At 30.7% G+C, this 27,657-nt stretch overlaps 2 protein-coding genes across 2 annotated transcripts; both read right to left on the bottom strand.

Moving 5' to 3' along the window:
- Window positions 1-1,985: 1,985 nt before the first annotated feature.
- Window positions 1,986-5,920, bottom strand: LOC112747659 (G2/mitotic-specific cyclin-1-like). The gene is made up of 11 exons (XM_025795811.3): window positions 5,635-5,920; window positions 5,419-5,545; window positions 5,174-5,230; window positions 4,959-5,004; window positions 4,683-4,823; window positions 4,453-4,581; window positions 3,340-3,429; window positions 3,017-3,238; window positions 2,805-2,903; window positions 2,505-2,683; window positions 1,986-2,415 (listed from the first exon to the last, which is right to left on the bottom strand). Exons 1-11 carry the CDS (start codon window positions 5,687-5,689, stop codon window positions 2,268-2,270), a joined length of 1,293 nt encoding a protein of 430 aa, XP_025651596.1. The 5' UTR covers window positions 5,690-5,920; the 3' UTR covers window positions 1,986-2,267.
- A 2,191-nt stretch (window positions 5,921-8,111) lies between these two features.
- Window positions 8,112-13,485, bottom strand: LOC112747658 (uncharacterized). Its single transcript, XM_025795809.2, has 14 exons — window positions 13,246-13,485; window positions 13,029-13,119; window positions 12,708-12,818; window positions 12,303-12,400; window positions 12,115-12,207; window positions 11,834-11,976; window positions 11,536-11,608; window positions 11,392-11,437; window positions 11,178-11,287; window positions 10,709-10,816; window positions 10,571-10,630; window positions 10,190-10,251; window positions 9,437-9,749; window positions 8,112-9,117 (listed from the first exon to the last, which is right to left on the bottom strand). The coding sequence occupies exons 1-14, from the start codon at window positions 13,324-13,326 to the stop codon at window positions 8,368-8,370; spliced, it is 2,139 nt and encodes a 712-aa protein (XP_025651594.1). The 5' UTR covers window positions 13,327-13,485; the 3' UTR covers window positions 8,112-8,367.
- Window positions 13,486-27,657: the final 14,172 nt, after the last annotated feature.

Raw genomic sequence — 27,657 nt, 5'->3', positions numbered from 1 at the left:
ACATAGTTATCTTTTTCTAACTGCTCACTATTAATAGTGGGTAGTTAGAAACGTGTTTACGTACTTTTATGTAAACGTGTTAATATGTTTATTTTGAATGGACAATCCATCTCTCATATTATTTAAATGTACATAAAAAATTTTAAATTAAATTATGACCTAATTGGATTGATTTAAATTTAAAAAATAAAAATAACCGTTTGCTAATTAATAGAAGAGGTTGATGGAGATAGTGGGAAGAGAATGAAACGATAATCTCCCTATCTACGTGGGAGATAGGGAGATAGCCGTTTCCATTCTCTTTCTACTATCTCCATCAACATCTCCTGACAATTGGCAAACCGTTATTTTTATTTTTTAAATTTAAATTCATTCAATTGGATCACAATTTAATCTAAAATCTTTTATGTACTCTTTTTTAGTACTAATTGATCAAACATATCAATTTTAATCTTTTTTATCGACCTTTTTATATACCATTTGCATCATTACATGCTAAAAGTTTGGATTATTGATATTATTAATATCTTTTATTATTTTTATTTTTTTTAAAAAAATACATGTATCTCGTTTACAGTGTAAATGAGATAAGAGAAAAGTATTTATTTTGGTAAATATTTTTTAAATTATTTATTTTCATAATTATTATAATTAATTTATTTATTAAAATAAAAAATCCCATTTGTTTAAGCACATTTATTTTATAGTGTAATATTTTACCCTTATTTTTTAAGATTTAGAAAACAGGACCTGCTAAAGTTATTAATACAAAATTTTTATAAAAAATATACAAAAGGGTTAACTACCAAAAATATCTCTAAATCATGACAAAAATACACCGAAATCTTATCATAGATAAAAATACCTTCAAATAATTTAAAAACATAACAATAATATTTAACGGTAAATATATATTTTCAAAAAATACTTTAGAGATTAAATTTTGATGTAATTTTTTGCAAGTATGATTATAAAAATAAGATATTATTATAAATAAAAATTGGTGATTTTTCATATTTTTGTTTTGTTAACAATCAATAATACTTTTAAAAAATCACATAACAATATATACATAACAAAAATCATCAAATTTTAAGAATAATAATATCTCATTTTTATAATCATACTTGCAAAAAAATTACATCAAAATTCAATCTCTAATGTATTTTTTGAGAAATACATATTTAATGTTAGTTTGTTTGCAAGATTATCTAATATTAAATATGTATTTCTCAAAAAATATATTAGACATTGAATTTTAATGCAATTTTTTGCAAGCATGATTAAAAAAATAAGATATTATCATCCTTAAAATTTGGTAATTTTTTGTTGAGTATATATTTTTTTGTAATTTTTTTGTTAACAACTAATAATACTTTTAAAAAATCACAAAAAAATATATACTTAGAAAAAAATCACCAAATTTTAAGAATAATAATATCTCATTTTTTTAATTATTCTTATAAAAAATCACGTCAAAATTCAATATCTAACATATTTTTTGAAAATATAGATTTACGGTTGGATATTGTTGTTGTGTTTTTAAATTATTTCAAGGTATTTTTATTGATAGTAAAATTCGAGTCCATTTTTGTCGACAATTGAATAATTCGGGGGCGTTTTTGGTGGATAACCCATATATAAAATTTAAAATTTCAATCTATTGTAAAAGGTTCAAATATCAATCTAGGTACAAATATGAGTTTCTTAAAACATTTTTCTCTAGTAATATATTATGGTTCAAATGATACATGAGCCCAAATTGGCAACAATTCTTATGGTTCAATTGCTTGGTTAGTTGCTGCATCTTGAATTCGACAGAAGTTTCCGATCAATGCTTGTGGATTCTCTTCAAGATGATTGTTTGAATTGTCAACTAAAGAGTAATCATGGATTAAACCATACACATATTTTGTTAAAAAAAAAAGAAAAAAAAAAGAAAACACTACATTATACATGTTGGACAAAGAGCAATAATCAAATACTTCTCATAATGAATGAAATTGTTTCTATACCAATCATTTCCATTATTTTGTTGAATGGAACAAGAAGAAATACAGATTTGGACAAAGTTATGTTCCCACCATAGGAACATAATGTAAAAGTAAAGGGACTAAAATGAAAGTAAATTTAGAAGTAAGAAAAAGCATCATCAGAGGGGGATGATCCTAGAAATAAAATCTATGATTCCCCAAATATGCAACCCAAGTAAAAGTCAAGTTTGTAGTTGTGGCTGTTTTGTTAATAGCTAGCTATACATGTGGCTGCTACAACAATGAGTTATCAAGAAGAAAACTTGCTGCTTCACATTTTGCAGTGTAGTTGTGCTTTGAAGAACAGTACTTCCTATGCACCCCTGTAAGTTTCCCTGACCCTGCCTTCTGGTGGAAACCAACCATTAAACTCGAGCACTCTCTGCGCGTCACAAGGAAATTACATTAGCACATGATGCACTATGTTCAATTCAGTACTTGAATTGAATGAATGAATGAATATGTGCTTACAATAATTGCTCTTCTGTGTAATTGGTATGCCATTCACATGTCTTGCTCCACTGTCTGAAGCCGAAAACTGTGCATTGAGCTGTATAAACTGCAGCTGCAGCTAGCAAAGATGGCGAGAACTTAAGCATCTCATACTCCACTAGAGATAGCTCTACCAAGAAGAAAGCTAGTAGCTCAAGCTGTCCATGGTGAGAGTAAGTATCAATTAAGAAGTTAGTAATTTTAACCATATCAATGATCATCATCATAATAAGAAATATGAGAGTTTTTAACTATGAATTTTATCAAGCATGTTGCTACCTTTCTGTCTGCTTGTGCTGCCTTTAGGAACCTTCTAATGAAAACATATGCTGTTGGAACAGACATGTTAAAGTGCAATGTGTTCAGCATCAACTTCTCCTGAAAGGGTTTATAAGAGAAAAATAAACAAATAAATATCAGTTTATTTTCTCTATAAATGCATGCATATATGTTAAGATGGTAGTACTAAACAAGGAAAACATATATATTACCATATCCAGAACTTCATTCCTTGTATATGCCTTGTCTGATATAAGGATCAAATCACTAACAACAGGCACAGAAACTTCCTCATACTTGCATGCCAAAAGCATTGCAACTAGACCAACCAACTGAAGCTTCTTTCTTACCACTGTCTGCTTTTCCAAGAATCTATCTATGAGGTTAACTGTAAGGAACAATGTTTCATGCATGAGCTCAAACTTATCATGCACCTGCAAGGTCCATAAACACAAGCATCTATCAGTACTCAACAATATCGAGCGAGGATGCCGACTATTAGTGATTGTTTAGAGGGTTAACACATTCAATTTACCTCAATTAGCCAGTCAATCAGTATAGCCCTCATCCTTTCGTTAATGTCAAATTGTTGCGCCATATAATTTGGCGAGGCACAACTAGTCCTCTGCATATATAGAACAACTCTGAAATTAGCTTTGAATTCCAAAATTTAAAACTGAAATCTGCTCCAATGGAAAAAAAAAAAAAAAAGACTATGTTGATTATCCAACTATTTAGACTAAAAAAATGTTAGATCTTCATATTCATACCATTTGGGCTTACTTAGACATAGTTTGGTAAAGCTTTTATTTTTTGAAAATAGCTTATGAAAGCTGCAGCACTTGCAAGCACAATCACCACAATTATGTTTGGTAAAAAAATTATAATAAACATGTTTATAACAAAAAAAATTTATTTTTTCAAATTCTTTAAAATTTTATATAATATTTTAAAATAAAAAATTTCATAATAAACATAAATATAATAAATAAACTCTTTTATTTTTTTAACTTTAAAATTTTATATAAGTATCATAAAAATTTATTTTACTCTAAACATCGTCATTAATAATACTAAATTACCTAACTCAAATTTTAGAGTTTAAATATTTACTTCTATTATCCACCTATATATATTGGCTCATTTTTACGGATCACAAAAAATAGAACACATATTTCAAATAAACTACTCTTATGATTATATATCTATATTTACATCTATATTTAGATATGTATATACATGTTATTATAATTAATGTTCATGCAAGGAAAATTTTATGATTGAAAAAATACAAAAAAAACAAACAAACATAATAGATCTACTGAAAAAAATACAAAAACAACGCACAAAAAAATAATATAAATAGATAGAAGTTCATACCTAATATGTGATAGAGATTTATTTGTGTTGAAATTTGTAAAGATTAGGTTAAAAAATAAAAAATATATGAAGATTGTGTTAAAGTTTGTGAAGGTTAGCACAAGCACTTGGACATTTTTAATTTACCAAATGTAAAATGAGGTGCTTATACTTTTTAAAACCACAAACTCCTCTTGAAAAAAAGTTTTACCAAACTCAGCCTAAACGAATAATTTACATGCCTATGAGGAAATGCAAGCTATTATTCATTTTCAGTTTCCAAATGTACCTCCATTTTTCTGTAATGGATATAAAGTTCTTCAATATAGTCCACAACTGCAAGAGTATTATTTGCATCACCACTATCAATGTCCACAAGGGGCTCTTCAACGTCTATATCCTCCATCTCAACTTCCTCCTAACAGAGCCAGTTTATATTTAATACATTTTAGTCACTAATTGAGCTTTGATATGGATCCGAGGAACAAAAAAAAGAATCTTGAACAGGTAAAAACATACCATCTGATCTGAATCATTGTCCAATTGCCCTGTTTGCTCCAGAGACATTGGCACCGGCTGATCTTCCACTGACTTATGTTCATCGTCAATGAGTATATACTCTCCAAACTGATTGGATTTGTTTGTATTCCTTTTGTTTTCCTATAATCAAAATTGACCTCACCATTACCACAGTTTTCAATGCTTCAAAAAGTCAAGATCTGCTTGTAGTGCAATAATTTCACCAAAGAACATAGAGAGGACCCAAAATAATAACAAAAAAAATAAAAAGACTACCTCATTCCGAGACTGTTGTGTGGTAGCAATTTTTGCAGCAAACCTCCTAACATAATATAAAAGCAAACCAAAAAAGAATACACATCAAATTGAATCTTGTATGAAAGCAAACTAAAGTTGAATCTTGAAGTAGATTTTAAATTTTTAAAATTTCAATTTTTAAAACTTTTTAATACACTACCAGCCACCAGGTCATCATTATTCTAATTCCTAACCTTGTGATGGGTCGGTGCACTGGATCCACCTGCTTTTTCTCACAAACTTCATGTTTTCTGGGCACCCCAAAAAAATAGAACCAAAGTATTAAAATTTAAAAACACCCAAAAAAAAATAGAACCAAAGTATTAAAATTTAAAAACAACAAAAAAATAGAACCAAAGTATTAAAATTTAAAAACAACAGAAAAACAGAAGAGGACAATAGATGTAGAATGGCAAAGAGAATGGCTAGAGAAAATTACTCTGCAAATGCCCTTTTGTTCAAAATGCAAGGGTAATGTCTACTTTCCACCACACTCTGATTGATAACACTTAAAGCTCTTCTATTCTTCTGCCCAGCTTTTTTTGTATCCATATAATCTAAACCTCCTATTGAAAAAAAGAAAAAACCCAAATATTACAACCTTTGCATAAAAATTCAAGGTTGAAAATTTTCACTACACCCATAAAGTTTATACCTTGGAGATTTGTGGGGTTGATTGAGTTAGAGATGTTCTCATCAGAAATCACCATTTTTAATTTTTCCTTCCTTTCTTTCTTTCTTTCTCTCACTTAATGAACAATCAATCACACCCCCAAAATCCCAATCTTCAGAAGATGTGCATCAATAATTCAAATTTGGTGGATCCAGAAAGTTGAAGGAGAGAAAGAGAGAAGAGAGAGTGGGTACACTCACTTACCAATGGCACACTGAGGAGAGTGAAACCATTGTTGGGGGTATTTGTGAATTTTTTGTGTGTGTTCAAAACTCAACGGCTAGTCACTTGTGACCGTTGGATTAGGCTAAGGCTGGCATAACATGATAACAAACTTTGTGTTATTTATTTATTATGTTAATATTATTTATTTGTTTATTTATTTATTAATTCATTACTTTTTTTTCTATTTTTATGTCTAAATATGTCTCTAGCAACGGTAATAATATGGTTGGCATGTGGGAAGAGGCGTGTTGTTGCAGCAAAGATGCCTTCTTTTTCAAAATCACATTTACCTTCTTCACTATTTTGTAAGTTTTATGAATAAAATTATATGATTTGATAATATTAATAGTATAATATCTTTTAATAATACCTGTTCATTCATAAGTTTTGATGAGTCAAAATAATTTTTATAATTAATAAACACATGCCAAAACTAAGAATTTAAAATATGTTAAAACACTAACTCTATTTGTTATTTGTAAAAATTATTTTGGGGGATTATACCATTTAAGTTATAATAACTCATTAGCGAGATAATAGCAATTCAAGATGAAAATATTCGAATATATTATAATGTAATGTAATTCTATTGCATAATTAGATTAATTTGCTCAAAAAAAGAATCAGCTTAAAACTTTTTAGCTGGATAGGATTTTGGTAAAGAAAAATTTAAAAAAAAATCAAGTTAAAGTAATTATGTGAATCATATAGAATCATGGCAAAAGAAATGTGAAATCTCTAATGTATGAACTAAACTAAATCATTGGGATGGAATTGTTAATCTTTGCTTTGATCCCTTCTTCCTTCTATTATTAAGGACGCTCCTATATGCCGCTCTACCGCACTTTCCCATTTGACCCCATTTTTTTCTCCTTGATTTGCTTATAGCTTCTCTCATCTTATTTTGTTTCTAATTTCTTTTAAAACATAATATAATCTTTATTAACATTCATGCATTAATTAGGGGGGAAATCCAATAAGAGTAATAGAATAGATAAGGAAATGACAATCATCAAATATTTGGAGTGGGTTTGTTGAGTCATCAACTCATCATGATGAATGCCGATTTAAGAGCACTGAGCCAAATCTATGAAAAACAAATTAGATTCACTTAGTGAGTTTATCTTGAATCTTCCATCAATAAATAAAAAAAAAATTGCATGTAATGTTTCATATTCGGAAAAAGAAAAAACTTTGTACCTTCAACAATATTGTATCCACATTGATGGCAATTTCCTTATCTCCCTGGCTTCTTTCTTATCAGAGAAAAATCTAATATCAACGGCACTTAAACTTAAGGTGTTTTTTTTTTCTAAAAATAAATATAAAAATAATAGATATAGATAATATTTTTAAACATATCTCATCTATGAGAAGGAGAGATATATGTAAAATTATCTCATTTTTATATAAAAACGAGATATATAATAAAATATCCAATTTTAACATTTTTATTGAAAATTTCTTAAAATTCATTTCATCTGGCAAGTTATGACTAAATGTTAAAAATTATTTATAAAAAAATCGTCCAATTTAAATAATAAAATATAAAAATCTAAATTTTTTAACTCGTATTTGTATTTAATCCTGATATTTATTTTATTTATTTAAAAAAAACTCTTAAACTTAGACATTGTATCACATCAAAAAAGCAAAAGGACATTTTTGTCTCCTCACAAAATCCCTTTTATTATGATTATCTATCAATTGCTCATGACGCAAAGATGAAACTAGAGAATTTTTTTTCCCCTTATGATTACTAGATTACGTTTTAAATTTTTATTAAACAAAAATAAAGAAAATTGAATTTGGCAAATCTACCCCACTTCGTTGACATGTCTAGCTATATATATAAAATATAAAATAAATGCTATGCAACAAACTCATTTGAGTTGTCATATTTCAAATTGTGAGTGTGATACACGTGCTCACATATCTGATTCATCCATCATACGATTACGTACGTATTTACTTCCAAATAAAAAAAAATTCTTAAAGCTCTTCAAGAATTTGGTCTCACATTTGAATTGAAAAGCTAGTTCATTGTGAAGCTAACGAAGCGAAAACAAGGAGTACAACCTACCTTTATATGTTTTCTAATAATGTTCCACACAGATGTCTATTCATAAAAAAGTTGCATATTTGAATACCTGATTGCATGCCCTAGTTTTTAAAGCTCACAAAAAGCCATCAATGAAATCCATTCCACACACAATATGTGATTTTCATCCAGCTTGAGACTAATTCCTATGAATCTTGTTCATATTGAAAAGTATATATATGTTCTTTCCTTTCCTTTTTTTTTTCTCCCATCACAATCAAACAAGGGAGGGGGTATCCCCTAATGATGGCAAGTAAACTCTAAAGAACTGAAAGCCTACTTTTAAATCAGTAAAAAATTTTGGGACTAAAAAAGAGGAAAGAGATCTAATACAACTCCTCTATATGTTTAGTTTCTAAACTATGCCGGTTCCAAGTTCCAACCAGTATTCATTTTCTGAAGAGACTGGAAAGGGAATGCTTCAAAACTTTTTCATCAGATGATGATTGGGACCTTTTCTTCTTTAAGTGTGACTTATTTGTTGCTTTTGCATCCACATTTATGTTGCAGCTGTCAGCTACTTCATGATGATTCTTAGACACTTTAAATTGTGATGGTGTGTGTGAGTTCTGTTTGACTGTCTTCATAGGCCTCGCTGGATGCTTTATTGGATGTTTTTTCATTTTCGGCACAAAGCCCTTCATCATAGATGGATCAACCTTCTGAGTTAATTTTGCTTGCTTCTGCCACTCTTGACTGGTTTCCTTGAAAACCAATTCATGGCTCGCCATGTCCACTTTCTGCTCTGGAACACGGTCATTGTCAACCAGTTTCTGTTTCTTGATTTTTCCTTGCTTACTTTCTGGACTTGGTGATAAAGCTTGTCTTTCATGTTTCCTTGCAACCGATTTATGGATTACTGAATTTGAAATTTGTGACTGGCCACTTTCCTCAGTGTCCTCAGTCTTAAGATGACATTTTTCAGCCTCAAAATCATCCTTGTTCCCAACAATGCAACTAATCATAGTGTTGAGAACAATTTTGCCGAAAACATATCTAGTCTCTTCAATACTGCCCCGGCTAAGCATGCCATATTTTATCTTTGAACCTTTTCTTTCACTCCTATACAGTTGGACATCATTGACTAGCACTCTGAAAATATCACCAACAATCTGCCCTTTTTTCCCTGGTACAAATACCTGAATGCCACACCATTTTGTGTTTTCAGTTAGACTGAGACCATATGAAGTACCACAAAGTAACATGTTTTCACATGGACATAAATGAATGATCTACATAGATATTTTATTTTCAAGCCAAAAACTACTAAAAGTTAACAAGGTCCAACCAGAAACAGTGAAGTATCACAAAGAATGGCTAACTATGGCATGTTTAAATAGCACAGTTGATTAGAACAGAACTTGATCCTGAGCAACTATTATGCAATCAATCCAGTATCCACCATGCAAAATGTCAAATGCTAGTAAAATATATACATAAAAATAAATATTTACTTACAGTGCCAGAGCATGGAGAAGATGGATATCTAGCCATGGATTGACGAAGACTATCATTATTAACCAGCACACATACAGAGTGTATCACATGAGATGCCAATTCAGTGACTGCTTTTGCAATTTCTTCTTCCGATTTGTTCAAACAGGACATCCTTATTTCAGGTGCAAAATTAACAGTCACTTCTGCATGTTCTTTAGCGAATTTAACACCGTCTTTCCAATTCCCATGATATAGAATAGAAGCAAGAGCCCACACCACAAGGGCTTCTTGCGGGTTATTTACTAATGCCAGGTGAAATGCTAGCAACCCAATCCTGTATCACACAAACATACAATCATGTCTCAGACATGCACCACTATAGATGGATACCTAGCATATCTTTTACTTTCATATTTGTAGTTTCAATATGAAGGCATGGGACTTGAGTCCCACATTAAAAATATGGAATTCTGATGGAGGTTATAGAGTTTTGGGCTCTTTGACCATAGTAAGGACTGCAGAGCATGGTGGCAAGCTAGAACCCAATTGCAAGGTATAGGACTTAAGTCGCACATCAGAATTGTTTGATCTCAATTGGGGATTCATTAGGCCTTGGACTAGTTTTACTAGTAATCAGTTTCTACTTCTCCTATCTCTCAAATGATCAGGTTCCTAATACCATCTAACCCTGGTTGAAGAAAAACTAGTTCTAAACTTAAGGTCAAATATTTATTTTTTATGAAAAACAGTTTCTTGCAACAAGCAACCACTTACCATAGAGTGCAATCAGAAGGCCGATCACATGCCACCAAATTATCCAGATGGAGGAATAATTTCTGCAAAAGTAACAGAACTGCAAGAGGTGAAAGCAGAAAAGTGGTACCAGGCACAGGCATGCATGATATAGGGATACAAAAAGTTCTGATACATCCATTTTTTGTCTTCTAATCTTTCTTCAGACAAACTAATCAGAGATTGATGTACTGTAAGCAACATGACAAATCCAATATCTCCAATTTAGTTGACTTTTAGAAAGCAGAATCTTCACCAATTATCATGAGAAAAAAAATAAATTTCATTTTAGCAGTTGCATTCGCAGAAGAAAAAAATATCTTAAAAGGCTCAGTCTACAATTATTTTTCCAGTGTAACTTACCATCAACATATTGGAAGCAAGAACACCTTCTTTATCCACCTGTTCATCAAGATATGCTGCCTATAACCGGCTAATGAGTTAACAATTGTTTTGTATAAGGCATAATGTTCAATTAGTCAGCAACTCAGATCCACTTACATGCACAGGAAATAAAAACTCAAGCAACTTGAATTTCCAGAGCAAGCGCAAAGATGGTTCAGCAGCTCCATAAGACAGCATATAGTTCACCTCAGTCAGTAATTTAGTCTGAGAAACATAAAGACCAGAAGCAGGAGGAATGACAAAACAAAAACCATAATTACTTTCACATCCAAAAAAGAAAACCTTGAGCACTTTTTATAATAGGTACGTATACCTTTGCCAGGTGTGTCAATAACAATGCTATATCAAATAAAAAAAGAGAGAGAAAAGAAAGAAAAAGGACAGCATTTTTACACTTGCCCATGTATAGTTACAACATATGTAAGTGGAAGCATACTAGTAAAATTAAAAAGATGAAATAATTCTTCTTATTACAAATTCATGCAGTATGCAACAGCAAAGTATATTCTCGCTTGGTGGTCACCCATTCAGGAAGCATACCATCATAAAATTTCAATTGATATACCTTGTTCATGTTCTTAACTTGTGAAGAATAAGCCAAAATAGCAGCCTCAATCTCCCTTGATAACGATAAACCTAGTCGAGCTGCCATTCTGAAGCCACGCAAAATTCTCCCTACAAAGAAATTTCAGATGCAACTTCATTTTCATTGTGCATGATAATCAATATGGTCAAAGGCATCTCATCTAACATGCTAATGAGAGCAGGATAATACCTACCAGGGTCCTCTTTGAAGGACAGTTGAGCAGGGATCACAGTTTCAAGCTGAATCCACATTACAAAGCACAAATATATATCAACATACTCACAAGTTAGTCATGCTTGGGTGTAAACATTTATTAACAAGTTCAATAAAAAGTTACCTTCAAGGATCTCAAATCAGCGATTCCATTGGCATAATCATATATCTTATTAGCAGAGGGGTCATAAAATAAACTGCTTCCACAATCAGAAATGGATTAATAAGGCAGTGTATGTATAAAGTTAACTATCTTAGATAAAAACAAGCTGTTACTGCTCTTTCCTATATTATTTGTAACCTAAAGCAGCACTCGGTTTTAAAGAGAAACAATTTTTTCAAAAACTGAAATTAAACACACAAACCAATAGACCCTCTCCAAATTCTTTTAAGAAAACTGGAAACAAAAAATCCATTAACACCTATTAATTGTGAAGTCTCTGTACAAGGAGTTTTTGCAGCGAATTAAGTCGTCTTTATTATTGCATTTGGATTTGGGCAATAGAGTGCGTCGAACTTGGTCACTCCCTTCAAATGTCTGTGCCTCTGTCGCAAAACTGGTTACCTGATTCAGTATTTGTAAATTTTGTTGAAATACGTTACAAAGAAGAATCTCCAATGAAGAGCACACTAAAACCTACATGTAAGTAGTAGACTAAAGAAAGAGAAAAGCTAATCAAGTATAACTACTCAACGGACAAACCTCTATTTGAGAACCTTCTACATTAACAAGGCATACTGGAAAACGTCGCCCTACAATTATAGCATGGCCTATTTTACGACAATGCTTTTTCACCTGTCAGATATTGAGGACACTAAATGTTCGTCAAAACTCATCAAAAAGGTATGCCGCGCTTATTTAGTCAATAAATTGAATCACTGTCATAAAACCTTATGAAGCTCCCCTGTGGTGATGACATCAAAATCTTTTGGAGTTCTATTCAATAGTAGATCTCTCACACACCCACCTACCAAATAGGACTTAACTCCTGTAATTTGAAGGTAAAAAGAATATAATTATTGAAGAACAAAATATGGGTATTGAAAAAAGTGTAAGATGTATCTAGCACCAAAATCCTTGTGTGTATGTGTGTGTGTAGAGATCCAGTTTTATAAAACGCCAAAGTTTGTCTAAAATCAAGCAAGAACCCTTTTCAAGGGTGGGGAAGAACAAGCAAAGATGGCAATGCTCATCTTTTATCATTTCAATAGGAAGAGGAACATTGCAATGTTTTTTGCAAGCTTGTCAACGGTCTCTCTTAAATAATGCAGAGTGAGGTTTAAGAAAATCCTAACCTATGAGGTCAAGATGCTCCAAGACAATCCGAGATGGATTCGAAAGCTTAGAAGTAGTTATACCAAGCTTACTAGCGTCCAGAGTCTTCCATTTCAAGAAGTCATTGCGTTCTGAACAATAGGTCACAATTAAAACCAGCTCAGGCTTTAGTCAAACCCATTAACATGGTTTAAAAAGAAATACACACACATGATTACATGGAAATTTACATATGTCTCTGCAAGAATTCTACCTAAAATTAGTTGCAATGATGTTAACATAAGAAATGGAAACTACAACCCATCAATAATGAGCAAAAGAAAATGCATAATCATAGCTACCTTTCAGAGCCGAGTAATCTAAGTCCCCTTTTGGAGACAAGCGATCATCCAGTTTCCCTTTGGGCTGCATAGAAGTGCAGAACCTCTGCAACTGAGAAATTGAACCAAAGGACAAAAGAGATGTTAACACTCACGAAGTGTTCGATAAATTGCCTGAACCAAAAAAGAAAAGAGCAGACTGAAAGACGAGAGAAGAAGGGTAGTGTTTTAGTGTTACCTGCTGTGTGTTGATGAGGGATTTCAAACGAGCAAGCACAGCCCGCTTATTGTTGTTGCTCATTCTGAGTGGAACCGCCATTAGAGCTCCGAAAACGTTTCCGCACAAAGCTCGCCAGTAGTGGGAGTTACTTCCTCCTTCTTTATTTCAACTTATTTATTTATGGAAATATTACTTTCTTAATTGAAGGGGAAAAAACCATTTTTGTTTATTTGGATGGATTTAAACTTTAAAGAAAATAATTACTGAACTAGGGTATTATCCTTAAAAGGATGTATTTTCATATTTTTATGTGAGTTGAAAATAAGAGTTTCTCGTAAAAATATATTTTAATATAAAAATATAAAAATATTATTTATATACTAAAATCAGTAATCAATAATATATATAATTTAATTTATTTTTAATATATATTTTATATTAATTAATTTTAATAGTTAATTTTAATATATCTAACATAGTTAATTAAAAAATATAATTATTATTAATTAACTATGTATTTATATATTTTTAATTAGCAAAATAAAAAATGTGTTGACTGTTATTTATTAACAAAATACTGATGTTAAAATGTTATCTTCTACAGAAAATGTACGTTTAAAAAAACTGTATTTGATTTTTGCTCAGTTGTATTTATAGTTTAAGTGATAAATATCACAAAACATGTTCCTCTAAACTAAAATAAAATAAAATAAAACAACAAGGATATTTTTAACGAATAAATTAAAAATAATTATCTTAAAAAATTGTGTTGATATTTCTACAATTGTGTTGATATAATTTGTCTTCAAAAATTTAGATTAGAAATGTTTTTAGGCAAAAGAATTGAGACATAAAAAAACTAAAATAAGAATTCACGAGAGTTATTTGTTAGATAATTAAGAGAGAATTCAAATTAATACATCTACATATTAATGAGAAATGTTAATCCACTACTGTTTTATGACTTTTATCTTTTTATTTTCTTTTATTGTTTTGCATTTGCCTTATATTTAAGTGACTTCTCATGTTTTCACTAAATGTTTTGCCTTCTAGCATATCTTTTAACTAAGGTTGAATGATAGAACCTAAACTACAGTTTTATAAACTTTTATAGTTAAGGAACTCACAAAATAATCATTTTAAATTGAAATAAATTATTCTTCAAAAGATGGATATAACCAATTAGAATTTTTTTTAAAAAAAAAAGACAAAATTTTATTCGATGAGAAGAGAATTATAAAGTGGACCATTATAGTTATTAACACAAAAGAAAAAAATCTAATCAACATATTTCATGAAAAAAAAAATAAAATATTAGATAAAAAGACTCACTAGACAAAATTGATTTATAGAAGAGAATTGCTCATCTTACATTCATTTTCTTAGACTTATAGCAATAAAAATAAAAGATATTTTATTTATTGTGTAAGCAAAATATATTTATAATTATTTTGTTTATACGATAAATTAGATGTATATATATATTTTAAAAATGTCTCTTTCTATTCTTTTTTTGTTTTATTTAAAACGAAATAGGGATATTTATATGTATAAAAATATAATTTTTAAAAATAATAAAAAATATTAATAATATAATTTAGATCAATTTAAAAAATAAAAATTGATATATTTTATTATTATTTAAATCGAATAAAATATTAATAAATATTTTAGTTAGATGATTAAATTAAAAAAAAAATTTAAATACAAAGAGCGGTTATAAAAATCCTCTCTCATATCACTCTTTTGTTTTTAAAATTATTAGCGGCTCAACAGACATAATAATGTCTGGTCACTTATTTTTTATTATTTTTAAAAAATTAATTTTTATAATTTTATTTTTAAAATTATAAATTTAATAAAATAATTTAAACATTAAAAATAAAAAAATTTAAAAACAAAAATAAACATTTTATAAGTTATTTAATTTTTAGAAGGTATAAAATTTATAAATTTAAAATAAATAAAATACTAAATAAATTTATTACTTTGTTATTATGTATAACAAAATTAAAATAATGATTTAGAAACATTATTTACAAAAATTCTGCTAAGAATCAAGAGTGGTATAACCAACAACAAGCCAATAAGTATATTTAAACTACACTCTATACTAATTATTTGTCATTAATTAATAATGATTATTAATGACCTCTTTTTACTCTAGTTTATCTTTTACCATTTATTACGCAAACTCTAATTTTTTTTAAAGTTCAAATTCAAAAAAAAAATATTAAAACATAAGATAAAGAATCATCCAAATTATGAGAAAAAAGATATACAAAACATAGGAAAAAGAATCATCCAAATTCTAAGAATAAAAACATACAAAATATAGGAAAAAGAATTATCCAAAACTAATAAAAAGAAACATAAAAAACTAGTTAAAAGAATCATTCAAAACCAAATAGGAGAGGAGAAGAAGAGTCGTAGGGTGACCGGCGACGACATCTTGGACGATATTGCGTGTGCGATGGGAGACTCGTGGTGGCGCATTGCGAGGAGGAAGCCACGGAGGCCGCGCATCGCGAGTGGATGAATCACTATGGATCGGAATGGGGACCGAACGTGGCTGCGTCGCAATGGATGGGACCGCGGCGGTGTAGATGCATCGGGACGGTGGGCGACGGCGTCGACGAAAGAAGGACGGCGAGGGACGCGTGGAAGAGGCCGTGTAGCGCGACGGTGGTCGGTGGTCAGTAGGCGACGACATCGAAATTGCATGGAGACGGCGGATTTGAGGAGAGAGAAATTTGATTGTTTTCAAATGAATGAAAAGGGATTATGTTTTTTATGGATTATTTTTATTGTGTATTATAAATGTGATTAGGATAAATATAGAAAGAATCCTTTGTAAATTTTGAATTTTAATTTTTAAATTTTTATTTATTTATAAAATTTAAATTATAATAGAGTTAGCTTATGTTGGCTTGTAAGAGAGTTATTTCTCTATACTTTTCTTATTTACAAATGAACTATTTATAAACGTTATTGAATTTATTTATTTAAAGTAGAGATAAAAATTTATATTCAAAGTACTCTTTATCTTCGTGCATAATTTCAATTGATAAAAAATATTTTATTTTTCTTTTAATTTATATTTAAATGTTTAAATTATCTTTAATTTTATTTTTTTTAATTCTTAATTTCTATTTTTATTATATTTTCTTATTGTATCAAACACTATTCTTTCTCTTACTATTATTCTCTATACACATACATGTTATTGTCTCATTGTGAATAAGCAATAGAAGAAAGACGTAGTGGATGTCAAGAGGGTGGGTGATCGGATCATCTCTATTAAAGTTGTAATAGAAAGAGGTACTTTTCATGTGATTAGCACCTATGCATCGCAAGTGAATTTGAACAAACAACACAAGATAAGGGTTTTGAAGGATTTAGAGAGTTTAGTCCAAGACATACCTTTGAGAGATAATATTTTCTTAGGATGAGATTTAAATGGTCGTATTGAAATAGAAATAACTAGATATGAAAGTATTTATGGAGGCCATGGTTTTAGGGTGGTCAATACCAATGGTAAAACTATTTTGGACTTTTCCTCAATCTTTGACCTTCTCATTGCAAATACATATTTTAAAAAGAGAGACGGATATCATATAACCTGTAAAAGTGGCATGACAAGCTCTCAAATCAACTTCTTCTTATTGAGGAGAGTCGACCGAAAATTTTGTATTAATTGTAAAATTATTATGAGAGAGAGTTTAACAATACAACATAGGATGTTGGTCATGAATTTTTGCATTGAGAAAAAATTGAGGAAAAGATATCATAGGAAGAATTCAAAAACAAGGTGGAGGTGGATAAAATGTAAGTAACAAGAAGCTTATTAATACGAGTACGAGAAGAGACAAAGTGGAAAGGAGATGGAAGCACGGAGGAGATGTGAAGGGAGATGACAGAAGTTATTAGAAGAATAGCAAAAGAAAGTTTTGGTGAATTTAGAAGGATAGGACTAAGGGATAAAGAGTCCTCGTGATGGAATGTGAGTGTACAAGAAAAGATAAAGGAAAAAAAGGGAAGTGCTTTAAAGGGTGGTTTTTGTGCCACAATGCAAATAATTGGGAAGAAAGATACAAAAGTGGTTGTAAATGAAGGAAAAACAAGAGCATATCAGGGTCTCTACTAGTCTTTAGACACGAAGGAAAGAAAAAAAGGTATATATAGAATCACAAAGAGCCGTAAAAGAAGAATGAGAGACTTAGATCAGGTTAAGTGTATAAAGGATAAAGACGGAGATGCTTTGGCTCAAGATGAGAAGATTAACGAAAGATGAAAAAATTACTTTTACGAATTATTTAGTGAAGGACAAAAAACTTTTCTAAGTTTTAGTCAGTTATGCACGAGGGAAGAAGATTAAAACTTTGACTATTATTAAAGGATTCGAAACTTCGAGGTAAAAGATGCTTTAAAGCAAATGAAAAATGGCATGACAGTAAGACCCGATAATATTCCGATTGAAGTTTGGAAGGACCTTGGAAAGAAAGACATCAGTTGGTTAACCAAGTTTTTTAACGAGATTTTAAGGTAAAAAAAGATGATATATGAGTGGAGAAAGAGTACCTTGGTACCTATCTACAAGAATAAGGGGAATATATAGAGTTGTAAAAACTATAGAGGGATCAAACTCATAAGCCATACCATGAAGTTATGGGAAAGAGTGATAGAACGGAGGTCAAGACAAGAGACATAAGTAATAGAGAACCAATTTAATTTTATGCCAAGCTGATCCACCACTGAAGTTACATACCTGTTAAGAAGGACGATGGAAAGGTATCGAAATAATAAAAGGGATCTACGTATGATATTTATTAATTTGAAAAAAGCGTATGATAAGGTGTCAATGGAGGTCTTATGGAAGGTTTTGGAAAGGAAGAGAGTAAGGATCGCATATATTCGTGCAATCAAAAACATCTATGATGGACTACAACTAGTGTGAAGACTCAATGTAGTGTAACAGAGAAATTTTCTATTAGTATAGAATTATATCAGGAATCATCCTTAAGTTCATACCTTTTCACATTAGGTTTAGAAGTACTCACAGAGCATATCCAAAAGCCTGTGCCATGGTGCATGCTTTTTGCCGATGATATCATCCTTATGGGAGAATCGATGGAAGACTTAAATAAGAAGTTGGATTTATGGAGAGAAGCTCTAGAAATGTATAGTTTGCGCATAAGTCGTAGCAAGACGAAATATATGGAATGTAAGTTCGATCGCCGAAGGGAAATCCCTAATATAAAGGTGAAGTAAATCATAGGATCCAAGCAGATTGGTCAAAATGACGGAGTGCGTCTTGTTTTATATGTGACAAAAAATTACCTTTAAAACTTAAAGGTAAATTCTATCGCATTGCTATTAGATCGACTATGCTTTATTGTATAGAGTGTTGGACGGCCAAAGGAAGCACGGATATAAGTTAAGTGTGGCAGAGATGAAGATGTTGAGATGGATGAGTGGTCATACGCGATTGGATAGAATAAGAAACGAAGATATAAAAGAGAGAGTTGGAGTAGCACCTATTGTGAAAAAGATGGTAGCATCGCGTCTTATGTGATTTGGATATGTGAGAAGAAGATCGACAGAGCACCCAGGTGGGTGGATGAGATAGAAGATGGATAAGAGGTGAAAGACAGAGGAAGACCTAGGAATACCACCATGAGATGGTCAAACGAAATCTACATATAAACGGTCTCTCTATAGACATAATACATGATAGAGCTCAATGGTGTCATTTGATTCGTGTAGCCGACCTCATCTAGTGGGACAAGGTTTCGTTATTGTTGTTATATCCAACTAAAATATTTGTTAATATTCCATTCGATCTAAATAAAAACAAAATATATTAATTTTTATTTCTTAAATTGGTTCAAATCTAATTATTAATATTTTTATTATTTTAAAAAATTATATTTTTATACTTATAAAAATTATATTTTTATATTTATAAATATTCATATCTCGTTTATCCTATAAGATAAACGAGATATGTAGAATATGTCAACTTTTATTTATCACGTCATGTTTTACACGTGATATGTGTTTAAAAAATTTGTGGCTTATCTCGTTTACACGATAAATAATAATGTAAACATGATATATTTTTAATTAATTTGTTTACACAATAAACGAGATAAATAATAGGATATAAAAATATAAACTATATCCAAATTATTTATAAATAAAATTTTATTTTTAAAAAATCCTAAATCCTGCTAGCAATTGACCGAATTCGGTGTTAATCCCTTTTACGTTCGCATGACATGTAGGGGTGCACATGGGCCGGGTAAAGTCGGGTTTGATGTGACCTAGATCCGGTCCGAAATATACACCGGGTCTATTTATTAGACCCGAACCCGGCCCTAGACCCGATGAAACTAATACACTTTCGGGCCACAATTATACCGGATGAAAACCGGGCCGTTAACATTACATTACGTTGATACCTTCTTGTAAACTAGCATGTAAAAATATCAAAATTTCCAAGGCTCCAACCATTAGTTAACATAGTAAAATTCACTTAGAAAAATATAACAAGAACTAACCATTCTTCAAAATTAAAGCATAACCACAATCAATATTAAAGCATAACCACAATCAATACTAATATTGTCTAATAATACCAAATATTTAAATCAATACAAATAACACAATCTTATGCATTCTAAACATAAAACATTAACTTATAGTCTTATAATGACTAATAACACAAAATATTAAGGTTTACAATACTTAAATTCCACGTAAGAATAGTCATGATCCATCACTAATAACAAAAAATATTAATTGTGTATGATGATCGGGCCACCGGGCCGACTTTGGATGACCCGAAACATGGCTCGGACCCGACCCGAAATAATGACCGGCTCTATTTTTGAGACCCGTACCCAACTCTAAATCCGATGAAATCACTCCAAATTAGTTCCTAAAATATTCGGGACCGGACCAGACCTTCGGGCCGGACCAGGTCTGTGCACCCCTAATGACATGTGTGGCTGACACGGGCAGGGGAAGCAAGTGGATCTAATTTACCAATAACAGCCAACATCAATTCTTTCCTGAGGTGGGTTAAGTACCTCTTGGTGAGGTGCCTCTCTTTACAACTTTTTTTTTCTTTTTTTTAACAAATAGCATACAAAATAAAATTTTTCATAGTATTATTTATTTAGACGTTTATGATTTTCAATATGTGAATGATAGGATAAAAAATATATTTGTAATATAGAAATATAATTAAATACTATTATAATATTTTTATAATTTTATACTAAGCATTGTGTAAAACTTTAACATTATCACCAATTGAAAAGTATACTACAATCTGTTCTAAACTTAATTTTATTTTAAAATTTTAAAAACTATTTACATAAATGATGAAATGCAAACTCTTGGTTAACTAATGATACAATAAAATATGAATAAATAATTTATTTTTAACCATTAAAAATTTAAGTACTGATCAAATTAACTACAAAATAAATTAATATTGTAATTCTAAAAGATTAATTTTTTAATAATATTATCTAATTATTAAATTTAGAGTTTACTGCATAAAATTTCTTTTAAAATTCTTAATTATTCTTTATATCATATCGGTTGTAATTCTTCTACTTGTTCCATAATTATTACCCAATCTATTGCCACAAAAATCAAATAGTAATTTATTCTTTTTTATTTTTTTTCTTTTTCCAATGACTAACTCTTATTTTTTGATCTTTAGTGTTCTCTTTCCCAAATTTTCTACTATTCTCTCTTTTTTGCTACACATTGTCACTCTCCCAATTTCCTCTCACAACAAACTCAAAGCAAAAAATCTTTCTTCCATTGTTTACATTTTTAATTGTTGTCTCCCCATCATTGTTTCTTGCATCAATATCAACTATGCTTCCATCCTCTGCACCAACCACCACGACTCTCAGATTCCAACCCATAAACGTTTGGTGTGTTTAGAATCAATACTGACTCGAAGATTTTTTTACTGCCAATCTTTTCGTTCATCAATAATGTCTACCAAAGACATCCATATCGATCCCTTCACTTTCTTCTCTATTCGAATTTTCTTCTTTCGAACTTCATTGTAACCCTAATTAACCACAATAACATTTTTCACACTAGAACATGAATTTGATTCTTAAAAAAAAGGTTGGTTTGATTTTGGTCCTAATTCTAGAAGGATTTTATGATTTTGAATTGAGTTTGGCTTTGGATCTAAAAGAATTTTTATGCTTTAAGGTCGATTTTTGTTCTGATTTTGGAATGTTTTTGTAGAGTTAATTCTGATTCTAATTTTAAAAGAATTTTTAAAATTTAGGATTGATTTTCATTTTGATTTTGGAAAGATTTCTATGGTTTAAGGTTGATTTTAGTTTTGATTATTGAAGAGATTAATGGTTGAAATGAAAAAAATAATATAAAGAGTAATTTAAGAATTTTAAAAGAATTTTAATAGAACCAACTCTAAATTTAACAATTGGTTATTACTATAAAAAAATTAATCTTTTATAATTATAACAATAATTTTATTTATTTGTGGTTAATTTTATCATTATCTAAATCTTTGATAGTCAAAAATAGTTATTTATTCCATAAAATATTTAAATTTTTTATTATTGTAACAACAATATAACCAAAATTTAACATATTGTATATGTTATTTTAATTCTTTATCAATAAATAATTTTCAATGTCATGCACTTAATGGAATGAGTATTCAGCATGCTTTTTAGCTAAGGAATACTTGCTCTTTCAACTTGTTCTGTTAGAAATTTTTTCAAAACAAAATTTTTGTATGATTTATGTCGATGTTTGATTTTTGTCAATTCTTTTCTTTATTATTCTCTTTATTCCCTTCTTTATTCCTTTCCTTTAGTTCGCCATGAGAGTTCTTTTATGAAATCCCACTCCTCCGAAATTGTGTTTCTATGTGAAACAAAAAATCAATCTCGTCTGGTGAAAAATAAGTTGAGATCTTGTCATTTTACGAATTAGAGGATTGTTAGTCCGACAGCTACAGCGGGTGGATTGACTTTAGCATGGAAGGAGGGCACAATAGTTGAGATTATCGCTGATAAAGAGTTTTTTATAGTTGTCAAGGTAACTGATACTGCTTTGAACTATTTTTGGAGGCTGATTGGGGTACATTTAAATAGTCTGGATGGGATTCAGTCTACCCAATACACAGAACTTTCCTCTTTTGTACAACATTTTTTTGAAAAAGTTGTAATTATGGGTGATTTTAATGCTATAGTGAGCCTCGATGAGAAAGAATGAGGGGGTTAAAATCAGCTTCATCTATTTATGGATTTGTGAATTTTATTGATGGTGGTGGACTGAAGGACTTGAGTATGATTGGGAGAAAGTTCACCTGGACTAATAGGCAACGAGTGCAGGACCGGATCGGGGAGCGGCTTGACCGTGCACTTGCGGTAAGTTGATGGATTGTTTCCATCAGCCTCGCTCTCGATTTGCAGAAAACGATTCAGATCATGCGCCTATCCTCCTTAATACAAATTCAGTCATGAAAAAATCTAAACGGAGGTTTAAATTTCAGAAGAGGTAATGTGATTTAGAAGAAATTCGGGTAATTATCACTGAAACTTGGAAAGAATGGGTGGATGGCTCAACAATGTTTGTTTTGGCTCAAAAATTGAAGCATTGTAGGCACCATATTGTTTAATGGCAACAACAGAACAAATCTAATTCGAAGAAAGATATTGGTGAACTCACATCTCAACTTGAAATTCTCATAGTGGATGGTATTACTGGGGGGAACAGGTTGAAGCCTTGGAAAATAAACTTGAGGATGTTTACTTTAGGGAGGAAAACTATTGTAGGGAGAAATCTCGTGTAAAGTGGCTTAAAGAAGGGGACATAAATATAAGTTTTTTTCACCAATCATTTCAATCAAGAATCCAGAGAAATAAAACTTAGAAATTGGAAAAGAATGATGGTATGTATGCTATCACTCGTGAGGAATTTGCACAAGTAGCTGAAACATACTTCAAGGATATCTTCACATCGATTAACCAAGCTAATCCGGCACATGCATTTGAAGATTTTAAAACCAAAGTTTCAGCAACCATGAACAGAAAATTAACTAGACCGTTCAGTTTTGATAAGGTAAAACGGGCGGTCTTTAGTGTTCACCCCCAAAGCATCCCTAGTAATGATGGATTTACGGCTAAATTCTTTCAATTCTACTGGAGTTTAGTAGGGGAGGATGTTCTTAAGGCTGTTCGTAGTTTCTTTGTTAGTGGTAGACTACTAAAGAGCTTCAACCATACACAAATCTGTCTCATTCCTAAGATTCTTGATGCAACGGATATGACATGGGTTAGGTCCATCAGCCTTTCCTTAGTTGTGTATAAGATTATTTCTAAAGTACTGGTCCATCGGCTACAAAAATTTATGACTTCGCTTATCAGCCCTAATCAGAGTGCCTTCATTAAGGATAGATTGATTTCAGATAATGTCCTAGTCGCTCATGAATGTATGCACCATCTAAAGACAAAGAAGAGGGACCTATCAAGTGAAATGGCTGTTAAATTGGATATGAGTAAAGCCTATGATTGTGTTGAGTGACATTTTCTTTGGTTCATTTTGGAGAAACTGGGATTTGAATCTAGGTGGATTGGTTGGATACAGGAGGTGGTGACTACAATTTCTTATTTTGTTGTTTTTGAAGGTTAACCTTTTGAAATTTTTAAACCAAATAGAGGTATTTGTCAAGGAGACCCTCTATCTCCCTACCTTTTTATTTTCTGTGCAGAAGGATTATCTTTTTTGCTAAATAAGGTAGAGTAAAATGGTCTCATTGAAGGTATTCAGATCAACCGAAGATGTCCTACTTTTAATTATTTATTATTTGCAGATGACTCAATCCTTTTTTGCAAAGCATCAGAAAACAGTTGTGAAAATATTCTCAGTATTCTTCAGTCATACGAGGGGTTCATTGGCCAAAAAGTTAATTTGTATAAACCAGCTCTATTCTTTAGTAATAATACTCCTCCCGCTGCTCGATTACTACTGGCTCGGAAATTGAAAATTGTTCATATTGGTGCACAGGATAAATATTTGGGCCTTCCATCAACAGTCCAAAAATAAAAAAAAGGCCACCTTCGAAGAAATCAAGGACAAGGTGAGGAAGCGACTTCAAGGGTGGAAAAGAAAACTTCTCTCCTCTGCAAGCAAGCATGTTCTAATCAAAGCTGTTGGGGAGGCTATCCCAATTTATTCATTATCGTCCGCCTTTCTGACACATTAATTAGGGAGATTCACAATATACTCTCCTAATTTTAGTGGGGTAAAAAAGGTACAGAGCGAAAAATGGCATGGGTTAGTTGAGATACTACGACAAGACCGAAATTGGAATGTGGACTAGGTTTTAAGGACCCAAGGGCTCAGAATTTGGTGCTAGTAGCAAAACAATGTTGGAAAATTGTCTCTCAGCCACAATTACTCCTATCTAGACTCCTCAAAGGTAAATATTTTTTATACAATTCTATAATGAATGCAGAAATTGGAACAGTACCTTCGTGGGGGTGGCGTAGTAAATTGGAAGAGCGTAAGGTTGTTGAAAAGGGAGCTAGTTTGGTGAGTTGGTGATGGGTCCAGTATCCGAATTTTCAGCGATCCTTGACTTGCTCCTCCACATTCTTGTGTTGTTCCTTCATCTAAAGCTTTCAATATGTAAAATTAACCACTATTGATGGTCAAAAACTTAATACTTTCTAATGATCAGTGGAATCAGACTTTAATTAGAAGTATTTTTCTGAGGGCACTAGTCATCGTGTGCTAGCAACAACAGTTGGGGGTGGAAAAAGATAAAATTTATTGGGCCCTTAATAAAAGTGGTTTGTACGAAGTAAGTATTGGGTACCGTGTGACTTGTGGGTTCTCGCATCCTCCCATTGAATTTTGCCCAGAGATTATGAGACAACAAAATTTGTGGCAAGAATTGTGGAAGATGAAAATCCCAACGAAAATTAAGATTTTTCTTTGGAGGAGCTTCCATGAAAAGCTTCCAATGCTGCAAAAATTTTATCATCGCATCTTATTGATTCAACCCACCTGCCGAAGATGCCTAAAATTTCCAGAAATAATCAATCATTGCATCTTTTATTGTGAGAAATTAAAAAAAATTTGTCAAAAATAGGCTTACCAGCTACTAGAAGGGGCGCCGAAGGCTCTGATTTATATGTTGAGTGGAACTTGAGAATGAGGGTCTTGCGTACCCAACCCAATAGCTCCTCTCAAAGGATGAAGATGGTGATTTTGAGCTGGTCCTTATGGAAGGATAGGAGCAGGTTCATCTTTGATAATGTATCAACTAGTGTGGAAGAGATAATGGCGTCGACTTTGAAGTTGCAGAAGGAGTTTCAACAAATCCCTAATTCCGAATTGATGAGCACTTCACTCTCTTTTATTTCTCTTGTTCTATAGGGCTCCGTTTGGTTGATGTATATGATGAGACATAGACACAAAAACATAGACATTAAAGACATGGACATAAAATATTTGTGTCTATATATTGTGTTTGGTAAAAATAAAGAACAAGACACACATATTTTAAAAAGACTGAATTACCCTTCATTCTACCACAAGTTTTACTATTATTACTGTACATCCATTATCCCAAACACTACATGTCATCACCATTAAATTTTTATTTCTTTTAATATTTTTTATTTCTTCTAATATCATCGTAAATTATCATTCAAATATTAAATATATAATTTTTTTGAAAAAATAAAAAACTAAAACTTAGAATTTATCAAAGATTAATCAAAATTTAAATAAATAAAAAATTAAAATGTACAATTGTTTTAAGAAAATAGAAAGATAAATTTAGTTATAGAATCTAAAAGAGGAAGAGAAAAAAGAAAGGTTTGGGGAGATAAGAGGACAAATTTTAAAATTTCAATAAGGGTAAAAGAGTAAAAAATTAGTGTCTCACAAGTTGTGTCTTAGTGTCTCACCAAATTGGAAGTACACAAATTTAATGTCTCCGTGTCCATTCGTGTCCTCCTGTGTCCTTCGAAAATCTGTGTCTCACCAAACCAAATAGCAGACATGTGTCACCGTGTATCACTGTGTCTATGTCTCAGTATCTATGTCTCTCAAACCAAACGCTGCCCTAGTAGAGCGTTGAGAGTCCCCTATTTCTTTTACTTGTCCCATATATGAACATTTATATATTTTTTTTCGTTTCATGAATAAAATTATCTAACTTTGGAAAAAAAATAATTTTCAATGTCTTTTTAAACAATTTTTTATAAATATATAATATTAATTTACTTACATATAATTTTAGATTATTAAATCATGATTTATTATATAGAGTAAAGTATCGTTTTCGTTCCCAACGTTCGTGACAAGTTCTAAGGTTGTTCCTAAAGTTTAAATCGTCCTATTTAAGTCTCCAACGTTTTAAAATTAGCTCAATGTTGTCCTGCTGTTAGGGATCTGTTAACAGAATTGATGGCTTGACAAAATTGAAACGATTTTGAAACGTTAGGGACTTAAATAGGACGAAAATATTGGAGACAAAAATGATACATAGAAATAAATTTAAATTTTATCCTTCAATAATATCAAATTTTTAGATACATAGTTATTCAATTATTTTTTCAATAATTTTAATTTTTAATAAATTTTAATATTTTCTTTAATAACATCAATTTTTTTTACGACAAATAATTATTTAATTTATTTTTTAATTTTGTTCTTAATAAAAAATAAATTCACTTAGAAAAAATAATACGATTAAAAATAAAATTAATTTTTTTTGAATAATTAGCTACCGTAAAAATCTGATATTATTGAAGAATAAAATTAGAGATAAAGTTTTACTAAATTAAATATTAAAGAATTTTAATACATTAGAGACAAAAGGTACAATTTATATTTTATTGTATATGTATATTTTTTTTCGCAAATTTATGTACTAATAATTTTACAAATATTTCATGATAAGTAAAATTCTTTAAGAGTAAAATTATAAAAAAATAAATTTATTTAAAATGAAAGTAATGTAATTAAGTGTAATTTACTTAAATATTCAACTTAACATTTTGTAAACAAAATTTCTAACCAAGTTATTGCACGCTTTTTCTTTTTTCTTTTTTTAACTAAGTTTATTCTTCTTCCTCTTCATTCTTTATTATTGTCGTTGTTGTCAATATTTTAGATATGTGATTTTTTAAATTTTTTGTTGTCAATATTTTAGATATATGCACAATATATAAATTTTGGTGTACAATATAAATTTTTTGTGTAGCATATCCAATCAACAAAATATATTTAAAACAAAAAATTCTAAATAAAAAAGTGAGGAGGTATGCATAGGGATCGTAAACGGAGAAATCCGCCCCGCTCAGCCTAATGAGGTGGTCCTGAATTTTTCCTCCGCCT

The sequence above is a fragment of the Arachis hypogaea genome, chromosome 15, assembly GCF_003086295.3.
Source record: "Arachis hypogaea cultivar Tifrunner chromosome 15, arahy.Tifrunner.gnm2.J5K5, whole genome shotgun sequence".
NCBI classification, from domain to species: domain Eukaryota; kingdom Viridiplantae; phylum Streptophyta; class Magnoliopsida; order Fabales; family Fabaceae; genus Arachis; species Arachis hypogaea.
The sequence above is the reverse complement of the archived record's forward strand: the minus strand, read 5'-3'. Positions and strand labels throughout refer to the sequence as shown.

Bases quoted from the DNA above. Each gene is read 5' to 3' on its own strand.
- LOC112747659 (XM_025795811.3), bottom strand. From the start codon at position 5,689: ATGGTGATTTCTGATGAGAACATCTCTAACTCAATCAACCCCACAAAT. The intron at 4,582-4,682 runs GTATGTTTTTAC...TGGCTCTGTTAG, and splicing joins ACAATGATTCAGATCAGATG to GAGGAAGTTGAGATGGAGGA. The intron at 2,904-3,016 runs GTAATATATATG...AAACCCTTTCAG, and splicing joins GGAATGAAGTTCTGGATATG to GAGAAGTTGATGCTGAACAC.
- LOC112747658 (XM_025795809.2), bottom strand. From the start codon at position 13,326: ATGGCGGTTCCACTCAGAATGAGCAACAACAATAAGCGGGCTGTGCTT. The intron at 13,120-13,245 runs GTAACACTAAAA...TCAATTTCTCAG, and splicing joins CCCTCATCAACACACAGCAG to TTGCAGAGGTTCTGCACTTC. The intron at 11,609-11,833 runs GTGTTAATGGAT...TTGTGGAAGCAG, and splicing joins AGAGACTTCACAATTAATAG to TTTATTTTATGACCCCTCTG.